This window comes from Chelonoidis abingdonii, chromosome 15, assembly GCF_003597395.2.
Source record: "Chelonoidis abingdonii isolate Lonesome George chromosome 15, CheloAbing_2.0, whole genome shotgun sequence".
NCBI lineage: Eukaryota > Metazoa > Chordata > Testudines > Testudinidae > Chelonoidis > Chelonoidis abingdonii.
The window spans coordinates 21180681-21197698 of NC_133783.1; the positions used below are offsets into that span (position 1 = coordinate 21180681).

Genomic DNA, 17018 nt, shown 5'->3' on the forward strand with positions numbered 1-17018 from the left:
ATCTGATCCGAGAGCAAACCAGAGAAACTTCTGATGTGATGGGTGAATCATTATGTGGAAGTTTGCATCCTGGAGGTCAAGAGCCAAGAGCCAGTCCTCTCTTTCCTAATGCTGGGATAATGGTGGCCATTGTCACCATCTCGAAGTGTTGGTTTCTGACAAATTTGTTGAGACATCAGAAATCGAGAATGGTCCTCTATCCACCTGTTTTTCTCTCTGTGAGGAAGTAGTTTGAGTGGAAACCCGTGTCATAGCTTCCTACTCAGATGTGAACCTTAGCGTTCATAACCTGAGAAGCTAGCATGAACCCTCTAAGCTTAATTACCAGCTTAGATCTGATAGGCTGCCACCAACCAGGAATTTCAGTGCCTGGTACACTTGGGTCCCCCCAAACTTCCCTGTGGGACCCCAAGACTCAGATGCCCTGAGTCTCCTAACAAAGGGAAATAAACCATTCCCCCCACCTCTCTCCCACCCAGAATTTCCTCTCTGGGCTAACCTGAGAGTTACTGATGCAACCTCTTTACATCACAATACCAAGAAGCATGTCTCCTCTCTTCCACAAAGAGACAAACCCAAAGACAAGGAAACAGAAAAGATTCTATCTCTCTTCCCCCTTAGCTTCTTCCCGCCCTGGGACACTAGGAGAGTTAAACACAGAGAGCAGTTTTTCCCCTCCCCCCTGTCTTTCCTTTCTCCCACCAATTTCCTGGTGGGTCAACTAGAAAAAAAAAATCAACAGGTCTTAAAAAGCAAAACTTTTAAAAAAAAAAGAAAGAAAGAATAGAATAACAGTTCTCTGTAATCTAGATGGTAAGATACAGGGTTTTCAATTTATAGAAAATGAATAAACAATAGAAAAGGGATAAACAGCCTTATCCAAAAACAATACAATTTAAAGTACTTATAGCCAAATACACATAAAGACTCCACCAGCCAGATACACAGATGCAAATACAGCAAAACAATTTAAAAGACTATACTTTTGCTACCTTTGTACTTACAACTGGGAAACAGAAGATTAGAAGGACTGGAAATAGATCCTCTCATAGCTGAGAGAGCACAGAACAGACAAAGACCCAAGACCAAGAAACACCCACAAATTCCCTCCCTTAAGCTTTGAAAAATCCGGTTTCCTGATTGGTCCTCTTGTCAGGTGTTTGGTTCCCTTTGTTAACCCTTTACAGGTAAAAGAAACATTAACCCTTAGATATCTGTTTATGACAACCCGTCCCTCTTATTTTGTTGATACCGGTTCTACTGCTCCTAGATGGATGAGATGGGTTACCTTCTGATGCAGTAGATCTTCATGGGAAGGGTCCCTGAAGAGGGACAGGGAGGGAGGATGGGTAGGGGAGTTGGAAGTAAAAGGGATGGAGTATCCAACTTCGATTATCTCCAGCACCCATCTGTCTGTAGTGATGGACTGAGTAGTAGGGGGTTAAACAGCCTCCAAATGGCTGGAAGATGGTAGGAGTTCTCAGTGCTGGGAGATGTGGGGCTCTCAGGCCCTCGACCAACAGGTTGATGAGATGTGGTAGATTGATTTGACGGTTGTCGTCTCCTTGGGGGCTGTTGTTTCCGGGTTTGTGGCTCGTATTGCCAGTGTCTCTGTGCATATGGTGTGGACTGGAATCTCTGTGGGTTGTAAAACCTTTCTTGTCTTCTCTTTGTCCTAGCACTATAGATACCTAGGGACTTCAGAATTCAGAGTTCAGAGACTCATCCGTTTTGGCTGAGAAGAGTTTGGGCCCTTCAAATGGCAGGCCCTCCACTGTTACTTGCTCTTCTTTGGGGAAGTCGAAGAGATGCAACCACAGTGCCCTTCTCATTATGTGCTGCTGTATCTGTAGAATATAAGGCAGCTTGCAGTGTCATCCTGGAGATCAGTTGGCCCTCAGAAATGAGTGCACCGAATTGCCCTTTTTTTCTCCTCAGAGAGAAATTCAATAAAATCTGATAGTTTGCCATAATTTGTGTGGTCATATTTAGCTAATAACAACTCATAATTAGCAATTCTAAGGTGAAGTGTCACTGAGGAATAAGCTTTTTGGCCAAAGAGGTCAAGCCTCTTCCAGTCTTTGTTATACAGTGTGTTTTTAAGATATGATTGTCTGCCTTTTTCATTGACAGCATCCACTACCAGGAAGTTTGGTGTGGGATGTAAAAAAAGAAACTCTGGTCCCTTTGCAAGGACATAATATTTCCTGTTAGACCTCTTTCAGGTTGGAACAATTGTTGCAGGGGTCTGCCAGATGTGTTTGACAGGTTCCATGATTCCATCATTCATGAGTAAAGTGATTTTAGATTATGCTGATGTTTGCAGGATGTCAACGAGCTTATCTTGTGTCTCCTGCACTTCCTTCAGTGAGATGTCAAGGGAATCTGAAACTCTCCTATAGAAATCCTGGAAATGTCTAAAGTCACCTGCACATTGTGAGGAGGGGGCATGATGGTGTTGTCCAGGGACGATGAAGAAAAATGAGTTGTTGGTTCAACATCCTGATCAGAGATTTCTTTGTTCTCCCGTCATCTCTTCAGGGGGCTCAGATGTTCCTGGTACCGGCGGCACAGGTGACTGCTGTGTACCCTCCCTGAGCGGGCTAAGAGGTTTGAGCTGGTGTGCAGGATATGCCGCCCATGGGCCCAGTACTGCCACTGTGGAGGGAAGGACATAAGTGCCATCCATGGGTGCCCATACCACTGCTGTTCTTTGGCCCCTGTATAGTACCCCTTGTGTGAGGGGGGCAGTTTGATCATTTCATGGGTGGCGGAAGAGTGGTGTGAGGGTATGTCTCTCCCTCATCCTCATCATCACTCCAAAAAGGGGGAGCACATGGTGGTGGAGTGGTGGGGCAGCTTGGTACCGACAGTGCTGTGGTGATCTCAGTGCTGAGAATGGGAAAGTTGGGTATCGAGGACACCATGAGGTCTCTGGGAAGGAAGAATTGTTTTGGTGCCAACAGCCTTGGTGCCATTAATGTGGTAATGGTGGGTACCAGCTGCTGTGGAACTGTTGTCTGGATGCGTGCACCTGTGAATTGCACTATGCTGACAAGAGGTGGCAACATAGGCTGCAGTTGTTTTGACGTGCCTGGTGCAGAGTGTTGGGATGGCTCTGCCAGTGCCAAGGCATGGGGTTTCTGTTTCCCCTTGGTGCATGCATTAGGGCTAGCTCTCTTGGAGTCTTTAGCTTTCATGCTACCCACGATACCGGAAGGTCCCGCTATCTTGGCTGTGAAGCTTGTCAGTGCCGAAGGTATGACAAGGTCTCTTGGTTTGGGGAACACCGACAGCGTATGCTTCTTAGCCACCTTTTTAGTTCAGTGGCCTGTCACGTGAGTCACAGACAAAGAACAGGCTGCAGTCGGTGAACTGTGTCATGGGGATGTCCATGCTTCTGGTTCAGATGCCAGCCAGAGAGACTTCTCCATGATCAGCAGTTTAAACTGCAAGTCTGTGGCTTTCCTGGTCCAGGCTGTCAGTTTGTGACAGTGAGGGTACTTCTGAGGCACATGTGGATCGCCTAAGCAGCAAACACACTGAGATCGATAACCTACAGGTGAGGCAATGTTTAAAGCCGAGAGAACGAGGCATGCCCCGAGGGCAAAGTTTCATCCTACCCCAAGAGAAAAACCAGGAGTAATGGTTCAATGAAAACCTATTTCTAGTCAGGAAACAAGGTGGGTTTTTTTGTTTGTTTGGGTTTTTTTTAATAAATGGGGACAAGTGAATGAAAGGAATTAACTATATAACAAAACTAGAATTAACAAGGGTATACTATGCTAACTAAGCTCTGAGGTGCTGCTGAATGCTCTGACTCATAGCCAAGGGAGATAGAGAAGGAACTGAGGGGGGGTTGGTCACACAATGCCAGTTAGCAGCCTGAGGCGGTGCAAGGTTGGGACTGTGCATGTATGACCCAACCAGGCACTGCTACCACAAATCTCCAATTACAAGTGCAGGTGCATTAAATACCTAAAGTGGAGCACCCACAGGGACGTCACTCAAAGAAGAATAGAAACTTTTAACACAATATATAAAAATTGGGCATTTTTATTGAAATAGCTCCATTAAGGTGAAATAGCATCAAAGATAGATGCAGAGTATGTATTAGTTCTAAGAAATGGAATATAATGGCATCAGAACCAGAAGAATGAAGGCAACTTTTCAAATTCTGCAATCAAAATAAAAAGACATCTTGCAAGAAAGTAAAGGGATTTCAACTTGAATATTGGGAAATAAAGATAAGTACAATAGATTGAAAGATGTGTGTCTTTCATTCTAATCAGTTAATTAATTTGCCCACTTGCAGCAGAATTGCCTCTGCCCTTTTCTTTTTTTAAGTTGTGATTAAACCGTACAAAATTCTTCCTTTCTTGTGGAAAAATATAGGCATTACTTCTGTAGGATTTACAGTGCTACACAATATGTCATTTTTATAATAGAATTCTGCAGCAAACTTTACAGAAATAAGCCCCTGTCCAGCAATGATATCTGCAATGGCAGATCCTTCTGAAATAAAGCCCTACTGAAATCAAAGTATCAGAAATCAGTGGGGCTCTGCACAGGCACACAAGTCTATTCACCCAGAGCTCCTTGCCACACTGGGGCCCTTTCTTTGCATTTTACTATGTGAGAACAGACAAAAGTGACCTTAATAATTTGAATAAAAGGGTGCTTCTATCATCACATCCAGTAACAACAGGCCTCAACATAATTCTGCAATAATGTTGAAAAGAATAATAAAACACTGACAGAATTTTTCTTATCTTTTTATATTTAAACAACTCACTGAAGAATTATCTACAATAAGTCACAAATTAACTCTAAGCTATTTTTAAGAGGGATCACAAATGTTTTAAGATTACTTTAAATCTTTTGTGCATTTTACAATGATTATAGTTCAAACTGAGCTGAAGAAAGAAATATATTTCTTACTCATGTTCAGAAAGTATTGCCAGAGAGGCTAACGGTTCATTGTAGATTCAGACAAATTAATGCTGATGGTGAAAAGAATCAGAACTAAAAGTATCTTTATAGACTTCAAGCCTGAAATATCAAGTTGAGTTCACACAATTTAAGATTGCTGTAGATTTTCTGTAACTATAATAAATGACTAGAGGAAGGGATCAGCAGGTATAATCTCTGTGAGACTGATTCACACCTGGGAATACAAAGATTTTCTTAAAGTTCTCTACTTTATTATCCTGAGGTTAAACACAAACACACACACACACACAGAATGATCTTGCATATGTCGACTAGCAGTACCTACAAAGAAGAAAACAATTTCAGCTCCCATAAGGAGAAACAATCATCCCCTCAATGGACTGTGTCAGATGCATCATCTCGAAGTAGCTTTAGATAAGATCAGTGTGTCTGCTGAAAATGATTATGTTGTTTCCAGAAGAAACCCATGATGTTAATGTACTGTCCTCATATTAATGGTATCCGTCCTACCAACTTTATTTTTTGTGTCTGGCAGTGCACTTAGCTATGAATCAAACTAGTTACTCAGATCTAAAAATAAGTTTTTAAAAAAAAGTTATAAAAACTATCACTTTTTCAAAGATTTACCACAGACACATTATAAAGCATCCTGGGCAATCAGATTTCTGGATTTCCTCAACATTCCATGCCTTACAATTTTGCATTTAAAGGATCTCAACATGTACAGCTTGTTGTTCTTATACTGATCAGTTACGACTGCCTGAATGTTTATGTTAAGACTACATGGAAATGGATTAGTCAGATTTTAACGCAAAGCAAAACTTCATAAAATTTGCTGCATGTTGTAGAAATAAATATAAAATCCTAGAATCCCAGTCCTCAAATTCTAAGAGACAACCAGGAAGTAAAATTATAAAGAAAGTCCCAGCATTCAAAGAAACATAGTATCTCTGTGACACCTACAGCACAGATAAAGTAATCTACATATCCCTCCATTTGTAAGATAAGATATTTCACAGTTTGCCTGGGACAGGATAAATCTTGTTCATTTTGAAGATGAATAGTTGGCTTTCCCTTAGTGTACCAGTGGAACTGAGCAATACTAATTTTTCATTTCAGTGGCTAAACCAAGAAATCTCAGGGGAGAGAAATTGTTTCAGGTCAACATGAAACAGGATTTTGTTTTGTTTTATTCATTTTCTTTCATTGTGAAGTGTTTTTTACTCTCTCTCTCCTTTGTTTTAAACGTAAGGAGGTAAAATTCTAAACAAAATGTCATTTCAAAATGGAAAGTCAAACATTGTGTTTAGAAAACGTCAGTTTGGGAAGGGGGAGGGAGTGCAGGCCAACTATTCACTGAATTAACCCAATTTCGCAAGTAGTTTCAGTCTACCTGAAACTGCATTTTTTGGTTAATAAACTATTCATCCAAAAAATGTTACCCAACCTTGTGTACCACATACATGCATGAGAACTACTACTTGTGGCACTCTAATAAATACATAAGTAGCCTGTATTATTAAAACTAAAGTTAAAGGACAAAAGGCACAGGTGATTACCAGACTGATTACACATAATGCATGGCAATGTAAAAAATGTGCTTTGAAGCACACACAAAAAACAACAGGAAAGAAACTGGTCACTTACATTATTCATGTATTCAGACAGAAGATCTTGAAGAGCTTGGCGGATGGCGTTGCACTCTGCGATTATTTGTTCTCGATGAAAGTCACGTGTGCAGGAAGAGTCAGCTAACAGTGCTGCCCCACTGATAATCCCTTCCAAACGTTTCTCTAGTGATGGCCTTATTTTTTCTTCATTCGTTGTAAGTGGATCCAATATGATTAAACTCTAGAAAAAAAATTGAAAAAATGTCCATGATTTGGTCAGCTCTTGCCTGGGTAATTGTAACATTCTATTTTCCAATCTTCCCTCTTACCACTATTTTACCATTCAACTATATACAAAATAATGATGCTCAAGGCATCTTTCCTTTCCACCACTCTAACTAGACCTACCTTGTCCCTCAATATTTTCACTGACATCAAAATTCACGATCTTCATCCTCACCTTTTGGATTATAAAGTGCTCCCACTCCTACATTACTACTAGTTTCCTCCCCTCAAATAGCATTTCACCATATTCTAGGTACTTATATGACCCCAATCCCTGTGAGGTCTGAACACATCACACACAATACTTAATGCATTCATCCAAACCTCTGTGAGGTAAGGAAGTGCTAAAAATCCCATTTTACAAATGGGAAGCAGAGGCAGAGGGAGACTAAGCGACTTGCCCAAGGCTACATTGGAAGTCTGTAGCCAAGCAGGGTACTGAATCCAGCCTCCTAAGTCTCATGACAAGCCCTAACCACTAGATCATCCTTCCTCTGGAAGTTTTGCCATTGACTTAAATGGAGCAGAATTTCACCCTTTGTCTACCGAACTCCTCTCTCCCTTCAATTCCTTCCCTGAAACTCCTTTCAGTAGGGCCATAAGTCTTCCATTTCCTTACCCTCCCCTTTCTGAACTGTTCCTCCACATGATGTCTTTGTCTTGTCTACTTTAGATTGTAAACTCTCAAAAGCTAGAAATTGCTTGTGTACATTTATGGCACTATAAGTAATTTTAATACTATTATTTAATACTTAGTATCCTTCTACAATGTTTTCCCTGGGCACAAGGTTTTATAATAGTGGATTTTTTTTCATTTTAAAACCTGGGGATGTTCAAAAGCTCCCACGACTGCACTCTCAGAGATCTGGGTCTCCTCTGAATACAAAAAAGAAGCCAGCAGTGCTTGCCCACAGTTGAAAGATGTGATCTTGGATTATTTGAATGGGTTCTGCTGATTTTAGAACACACAGCACTACATAGGTTACTAGTCTACTGATGTAATATCTCTGGATTTTAGTAATGCTTTTGACATAAGCAAATTAGGAAAATGTGGTCTCGATAAGATGGATGCACAACTTACTGAAAGACCATATTCAAAGAGTAGTTACCAATGGTTTGCTGTCAAAGGGGGCTAGGGGAGAAGAATGCTTAGGAGGGATCTGAAGGGGTTAGTCTGGGGTTCAGTACTATTCAATATTTTCATTAATGACTTGGAAAATAGAGTGGAGAGTATGCTTATAAAATGTGCAGATATGAAGCAGGGAGGGTTTGCTAGCACTTTGGAAGACAGCATTAGAATTAAAAATGACCTTGACAAATTGGATATTTGATCTGAAATTGCCAAGATGAAATTCAATAAAGACGAGTGAAAACTACTATGCTTAAGACGGAAAAAAAATCAAATGCACAACTACAAAATGGGGAATAAACAGCTAAGCAGTAGTATTACTGAAAAGGATCTTGGGGTTTTAGTGGATCAGAAATTGAATGAGAATCAAAAAAAATGAGATGCAGTTGCCAAAAAGGCTATTATCACGCTGAGGCATATAAATAGGAACACTGAATGCAAGACACAACAGGTAGTCCTCCAGCTCTACTCAGCACTGGTGAGGCATCAGCTGGAGTACTGTGTCCAATTCTGGACACCACACTTTAGGAAAGATGTGGACAAATTGGAGAGAAAGTCCAGAGGAGAGCACCAAAAATATATAACAGGTTCAGAAAAACCTGGTTTATGAGAAAAGGTTAAAAAATCTAGGCAGGTTTAGCCTGGAAAAAAGATGACTTGGGGAGGGAACCCTGATAAGTCTTCAGATATGTTAAGGGCTGTTATTAAGAGGACTGTGATCAATTGTTCTTCATGCCCAAGACAAGAAGTAACAGGCAAAGTAGATTTAGGTTCAATATAAGGAAAAACTTTTAACTATAAAGATATTTAAGCACTGGAACTGGCTTCCAAGGTTGAGTGCAGAATCTCCTTCATTTGATATTTTTAAGAACAGGTTAAACAAACACCTGTCCGGGATAGTCTAGTAGACTTGTTCGGTCTCAGTGCTAGGAGTCAACTAGAGGACCTCTTAAGGTCCTTTCCAGCCCTACATTTCTGTGATTCTGTGGGGGCAAAAATGCAGCATTGCCACTTCAAGAGGCTGAATGGGAAAGCTGCAAAATATTAGCCTGTATTATAATTCCTAATTTTTGTTCAATATTAGTCTTTTGGGAATGCTGGTAGCTTCTTACCATTAAGGCAAACTGAGTACATGTTTAAAACAAAAGAACTACTATAAAAAAAACCTAGAGAAGAGTAGAAGCTGAAGCCAAAGTAAGTAAAATTGGTCTCCAGCCCAAATCAAGGAAATTAAGTCCAGACCCCTACTAAGAGCTTGAGCTCCTTAATCAAATGTGGTATTTGAAAGGGGAAGTCATTCCTGTACTTATCCAACATGAGTCAGTCCACTTTTTACAGACTTTTAAAGGTGACCTATAAAACGGGAAAGATAATTGGGCTTCTTTTTGATATTTAACAAAGTCATGGAAGATTGTCATTTTTTCTGCTTATGTTTTACATTAGAAATGCATGTCCTGTCTTGACTGGAGAATTCTAAGAGCAGAGAAATAGTGACATGATGGCATCACAAGATAAAAGTGTGAACTATTGAGAGGAGACAGGTGTTTAGTAAGTCATTTTAAAACTCATTAACACCTAACTTCAATAACTAATGAATGATTTAGAGAAGGGAAGTCTGTTACCGATTCTCATATTCATTGAAAACGGGAATGCTGAGTTACTTTTAGAAAGCTAGGAGATCCTCTAGCAAAACCAGGGAAATCTAGACTTAATTTTCCAAATATTTATAAGGGCTGGGGAGAGCAAGAAAAAATCACTAGGCCCTCTTTATGCAACTTTTAAAAAGACTACCAGTATAATATTTTTTAAAATTGTTTTGCAGATCCCCTTAAAAACAAATGTATTTTTGATCTATTCTGGAATTCTGACCAATCTAGGTCTTCCTCTTCTCACTGCACTAAAGTGAGCATTCAACTCACATTTCCCACAGCATAGAAATAGTGTAACATTCCAAATATGCTTTAAGCAATAAACCTCAAGCTCAAATATCATGCTCTAGTACTCTCCTTCCCCACCTTTGTCTGGTTATGTTTCAGCATTTTCCTGATCTAGTTCCTTTTCACTCTCATTGGGAATGAAATGAGTTCCACAGACTTGGAGTGCTGATACCTGGTAATTAGTAGAGATTGCCATGACCAGGATACGGAGAAATTGTCTTGATTTGACCGTGAAAAACCTGGTGAGGCTTGATGAGGAAAGCACAGTCTGGTCCAATCAGGACAGGGGAAAGGCCATATAAAAACAGCTTTCCTGAGTTTGTTAAATCAGGTGGTTCTGAAAGAGTGAGAGCCTTATGAGCCAGTAAGGCTGAAGTCTGTGACTTAGAGCTGTTAACGTATCAACCCAAACCAAGATGGTCAGACTGGGAAACTGAGAACCGTGTACTACAATTGTTATGCAGTCAATTGAAATGCTGAAAGCTACAGGCATACTGGATGTGGCTGCTAGATGAATTAAACCTCATGTGCCTAGACTTAACCAGGCAAGATGTTGAAATCCTTGCTGTGAAACCTGATTTTTTATTTATTTATGTATTTATTACAGCTTTGGGAATATCCTTTCCTAGTTCATGGAAGGATGAAAACATTTTTTTTTTAAATTTAACCCTCAAGAAAGAAAGCACCTGTGACTTTGTTTTAGTAAAGGTAGGCCAACTGCTCAAGAGGTGTCTGTGATATTACTGCCTTAGCAGCCTAACATATGGAAGAGTGTAGGAAGAGAGCTCTAGGAATGAGAGAGAAGGGGGGAAATCAAAGATGTATTTTAGTAAGGTATAGTTTTTTCAAATTTATCATGATTTTTTTCCTAACATTTCAGAACATGCTCATTCTTACTATCGCCTTTTTAAACATGCTTAGAATTTTTACTAAAATAAAAAATGGGATTTTTGTTTTTCTTCCTCTTTCTTAAATCATTAAAATTGCTGGAGGCATTTAACCCATTCTTTGCAAAGGAATTTCCTTCAGTACAGGACAAACATAGAAGTTTGAAGTCCAATTGGTGGATTTTGAAGTTTCTGAGATTGTGGAAAGAGTATTATAAGAAGAAGAGTATGCAACCTTATCTATAGGAGGTGATATCATTTCCCCACTATAACTACATGCAGCAAACGAGACTATCATAACTGTTACAATGTACATTTATGTCCCTTGGCTGTTGCTTACTGAGCTCATGATCTCTTTAAAATCCCGTGTTGTGAGGTACTAATTTTTCATCTTTACAGCACTTTGCAAATGATTGAGTATTGCAGACACATGGAATTAGGTTAAGTTTACTATATCCTCAGCTGTCTGAGATCAGTTAATATTTTGAAGTTTGTGTGAATTTAACATCTGAAGGATCAACATTTTCAATATGTATCTCTTTAGTTCTATTTTCTCTTTTAATTAGGAAATAATTAAGGGCTGCAGTGATAATTAAAACTTGACAAAAAATTAGCTCATTAGGAATATTTTTGGTCATTGGATACACAACAGTCATCTTCCCTCATCATTAGAATATTGTGTCTTATTCTTTACCACATATGTGTACATACATTCCTGTCCATATTATTATGTATATTTAAACAGAAGGACACTGGTTTTAAAAAACAACTAAAGTTACATATTGGCACTTTCCAAGTTAACTGAAGGTTGCCTCTATTGGATGCATATAAAACCTACTGAAATCATCCCATCCATCATCGTATCCTGCCACCTACTGAAACAAATTGTTAAATCTAGCTTCAGATGTTGTAACTTTCTAGGCTCTATTCTCAGAAACTAAACAATAGCAGTAACCACTTTTTGATGGTTCTGAATATTTAGTCTTCACTTCAACTGTTTCAAATATTGATAGTCTAATAGTGATAGTCTTTCCAAACATTAAAATCAATGTTCAGAATTTCCATCTCTGTGTGTGTATTTGTGTTTGGGGGATAATTGTTCTCTGAAATTTTTGAAGCTACTGTGATGATATCGTGGGACGGAGAGGTGAGGAAAAGAGCTTCTCTATTGCTTAAACATACAAAAATGCAAGTTAGCTTTGATCTGCCTCTGTATACACACCTTACCTGTGATTCTGATCTGTGCAACCTAGCACCCTTGAAATGAACAGGACACCAATGAAGATTTGAGGACTTGAGGTGATGTGCTCTCATTTCCAGGTAGAGAGCAGAACATAAACTACATACCAAGGCTCTGAAAAGTGCAGCCCGTAGGACTTGTAGAAAGCAGTACCTCTTTTAAACAAGTTATTTTATGTAGTGAGGTTATGGAGGGGTCATGCTCAGTAAATTTCATATCTGCTAATGAATAATAAGGGATAAAGCTGAATTGGCACAAGTCCATGAGAGTTCTCGAGCAACTTGAGAGTATTAGAGCAGAATATGTGAGCTTGAGGTTTATTGCTTAACGAATATTTGGAATGTTACACTATTTCTATGCTGTGGGAAATGTGTTGAACAAAAATGTGGAGTAGAATGGAAGAATTATTTCTCATGTCTTGCGTACGACACTCCAGCTAATACATCCCAGAATGATGTTTGCTTTTTTTTTTGCCACAGTGTTACATTGTTGAGCCATATTTAGCTTGTTTTCCCCCACTGTGATCTCCAGATCCCTCTCCACAGTACTCCTTCCTAGGCAGTCATTTCCTATTTTGTATGTGTGCTCTTGTTCATGGTATAATTTCTTTCCAAAGCTGCAGGAATTTCCCTTCATAGAATGCTGACAACATTAATATTTTATGCATGTTCCAAACTGTAAACCCAGCTACTACATTGGAGTTGGGAGAGTTTGTCATGGGAGCAAGCAGCAAATTAAGAGTTGTGGGAGAAAATGTAGAGAGTAGCTCAGAGGTACTGGACATCCCCGTGGATGTCAAGCCCCTGCAAGTTCCCCAAGATGCATGTTCTTGTGATTTTTTTTTTTTGTAGGGCTCTGTGCTTTTTCGTAGTTGAGATGTTTGTGACAAAAGCTGGGATTTAAAGAGGTTATTTTCAAGATCAGAATCATCATGGGTTTTAGCATTCTACTTTGCTGTCTTGGTCTACTGCTAATGTGGATATAAATGTAGTATCCATTTACTCACTCAGTCATACCCACATGAACACAAGAGTTTTATGAACTTTTATAAACTACATAAACTTCTGAAAAACCTCTCCTAACCTCACAAACGCCCCAGACCACTCTAACAGACAATCTGAATTGCCAGTCAGCATCTTTGCTGCAATCCAAAGTGGGAATGCAGCACTCCACACTGATTAGGCCCCAACTGCAGTACTATGTCCAGTACTGGATGCCACATTTCAGGAAAGTTGTGGAGAAATTGGAGAAAGTCCAGAGGAGAACAACAATTATTCAAGGTCTAGAAAACATGGCCTATGAGGGAAGATTGAAAAAATTTGTTTATTTAGTTTGGAGAAGAGAAGACTGAGGGGGGACATGATAACAGTTTTCAAGTACATAAAAGGTTGTAACAAGGACAAGGGAGAACAATTGTTATCCTTAATCTCTGGAAGCTTAAATTGCAGCAAGGGCGGTTAAAGTTGGACATCAGGAAAAACTTCCTGTCAGGGTGGTTAAGCACTGGAATAAATTATCTAGGGAGGTTGTGGAACCTCCATTATTGGCGTTTTTAAGAGCAGGTTAGACAAACACCTGTCAGGGATGGTCTAGATAATACTTAATCCTGCCTTGAGTGCAGAGAGCTGGACTAGAAGACCTCTCGAGGTCCCTTCCAGTCCTATGATTCTATGATTAATCAAAAATCAGCTAAATTTAATGCAGTGACAACAGTTAAGTATCATTCTACTTTCGAGGAAATCGAGGAAATGTACTATAACTAATTGAATTTATATGGTAAGAAGTGTCATGAGGAACCCTAAAAGGCAGGGGAAACTAACCTTTCAGCAGTTACCCCTACAGACCATGTGACTGAAAAATTTAAAAAGCAGCACCTAGACAGTTTTCAGAAGTGAGATCTATGTTTTTCTGCATCACAGATGTTTAATCACCGCTTTACCTAGGTTATAATTACGCTGATTGCTTATGTAGGCAATGCCCACCACAGCATGAGAGAGAAAGGAAAAAGCGTATACTTTGATAACTAGCATACTAATAAGGGTTTTGCAAATTGCATATACAATTAGTAAATAATGTTTAAGTATTTACTGATTTATTAACATAGAGGTAATTCACTTATAACAAATAGTTGATTTCCAACTAATATATACTGAACCATTCAATTGTGAAATACAAATAACCATTTTGCTACTGCAACATTTGCACTACCTTTTGAATAATTCAGAGAACCCTACCTTCGTTAGTCTGGGAACCTTCCTTCCAGGTTGGGAAACACTGCTTTAGCCCCTCTTAGGAAGTGAGAATAGGAGAAGCCCATATCTCCCTTCTAGTAGGGATTGGTAGATTTGTGGAATCCAACACTCTTCTCTTGGTTTCTAAGTGAGCTAAGTATTAGAGAAGCGAGGAAGACTGACTAGCCTTGGAACACAGTGATCTACTGTGAGAGTGGTGCCTTTAAATAACAAAGCTTTTCTCCCTTCCCAATGAGGTATAGCTAGCAAATAGGAAGACCTCTGGCCTGCAAATGATTGATGAAGTGATCTATGTTAAGGAGAGAGTAAGCAACCTTGAGCACAGGGGGCTTTGTGTGGACAGTGGGAAGAAAGGGTTTAGTGGCTCCTTCAAGTCAGCCAAGCTAATTGTTGGGACCTTTTTTGGCAGGTGTCCAGTGCAGGTACTCATTCCACAGAGGATTTGGTTACCCGATAAACCAGAATTGCAAGTAGACTTAGGGGAAGGCATCCCCTAAGGAAGCATGATTGTGGCTCCCTATGTCTGATATTGCAAGGAGATAAGTTGCCCCACCCCCTCACCCATTATCCCTCAAACAAGGGGAGGGCAGTAGGAGCCCAGCAACTGGTTGGAACTGGAAGGGGAGGGCTGAAGGCAGCCTTCCCAAATAGGTGGAAACAATTAAGGAACGACTAGACCTGTGCTGTACAACTTATTACCTAATATCACCCAGGTGAGTTAATAAAGCTAATAAACGTAACTGAACCATATCCCTGGTGTATTGCCTTTCTTACTGCACGGCTGGGACAATGGGTGCCTTTAAATAACAAAGCTTTCCCCCTCTTCCTATACAGATTCAGAAAGCAAATAGGCAGACTTCTGGCCTGCAAACTATTAAGCTAGTTATTTGATGGGTGAAGTTCTGTTTGTTTTATGTACTATATTTTGGAGGGTGAACTTAATCTGCCATTTTGTTGTTTTAAAATTTCTCTAATGCGAATAATTTCACTGGCACTTTATTTTTCTTTTGCACAATACTGTCAAGTCTCCTGGACTATTCTCAGTGGATGCCCCAGTCTCCTCAATACTGCACCTGTTCTTAACCACGATACCTTTACAATAGAATAGCCACATGGGGCTGAAATCGTGACTCCACTAAAATCAATGGAAAAACTCTCATTAACTTCATTGGGCCAGAATTTCACTCAGAAACTTCAGTCACGGCCTCCAATATTGTCTAGAAAATTTTGCAACAAAACTAAATCAAGAACTCTACAACTAAATGTTGAACAGCAGAACTGTTACAAATTTTGTAATAAATCATTAAGTCCTCTGAACAGATAGCTACCTTACTTGCCATGAAAACACCAAAGAACTTTAAGCAAGTGGAAACTCAGAAACCTTTCTACTTCTTGCCAAGCATCTTAAGCTGTGTCAAACCTGTGGGTCTGATTATGCGACATGTCAAATGGAAAAGAGTAAATATTGCAACTAGCAAAAGCTGCATGTTAATGTACATGGGTAAAGAAGTGTATATAATATGTGGGTACATGAGGCAGGGGATGATTAATTTTCATAAGCCAGAGGAGACTGCCCCACATTAGCTAGTACTATTTTTGATGAGAAAACTTCACAATCCTATTAACAATTTGCCAGTTAGATGGAGTTATTCTTGTCAATAAGAGTAATGAGTAATAATTTACTAGTTCTGGTCTGAGTTTTCACTCTGTTACTTTCTTTCTGTGAAATGAAACTGCTGTGATCCCCACCAACATATAGATGCTGGCTCATAAATCAGCCACAATGAATTGATGATGATGATCTATCTGCAAGACTAGCATATGCCAGTTCACTAGATTATGATACATTTGGAGAAGGATGTAGGAGAAAGCACTTGCTGGTAAGGATTTCTCCTAAATCTTTTTTCACGCTCTTCTCTTGTTTCTGTACTTTTGCTCTTTTGCTCTATTGAGAGGTAAATACTATATTATCACTATAACTTGATATAGTAATTTTAAAGTAGTACAGCTGGATGCAGTAACACTGAAATAACCGTTCAGAGAGACTATGGCATATTGGTCTACTTAATTTATCTATCTCTACATTTATAAAAACATATTCCCTGAAAGTTAATAAGTCTAAACTAACTTTTGATAAAAGCTACTGTTTACCAAAAGAGCTGTAAGGAGTTATTGTATAAAATTAACCTTTAAATAAAGAATCCAGAAATGTGGTCAAGACAAAGAAGCTGTCAAGTATCATAGAATATCAGGGTTGGAAGGGACCTCAGCAGGTCATCTAGTCCAGCCCCTGCTCAAAGCAGGACCAATCCCCAACTAAATCATCCCAGCCAGGGCTTCCCAAGCCCGACCTTAAAAACCTCTAAGGAAAGAGATTCCACCTAACACATCCATCCACCACATCCCTCCCTAGTGTACCCTTCGTAGAATCATAGAGTATCAGGATTGGAAAGGCCCTCAGGAGGTCATCTAGTCCAACCCCTGCTCAAAGCAGGGCCAATTCCCAACTAAATCATCCCAGCCAGGGCTTTGTCAAGCCTGACTCATAGACTCGTAGACTCGTAGGTCAGAAGGGACCAATATGATCATCTAGTCTGACCTCCTGCACAAAGCAGGCCACAGAACCCTACCCATCCACTTTTATAACAACCCCTAACCCATGACTGAGTTATTGAAGTCCTCAAAATTGTGGTTTGAAGACCTCAAGCTGCAGAGAATCCACCAG

At 39.7% G+C, this 17018-nt stretch overlaps 1 protein-coding gene across 1 annotated transcript in view; it reads right to left on the reverse strand.

The window, feature by feature from the left end:
• Nucleotides 1-17018, reverse strand: part of CTNNA3 (catenin alpha 3) — a 927714-nt gene that overhangs the window by 697587 nt on the left and 213109 nt on the right. Inside the window, exon 7 of the mRNA XM_032795284.1 lies at nucleotides 6601-6804. Coding sequence (XP_032651175.1) covers nucleotides 6601-6804 — 204 coding nt within the window. The remainder of the gene's footprint in view (nucleotides 1-6600; nucleotides 6805-17018) is intronic.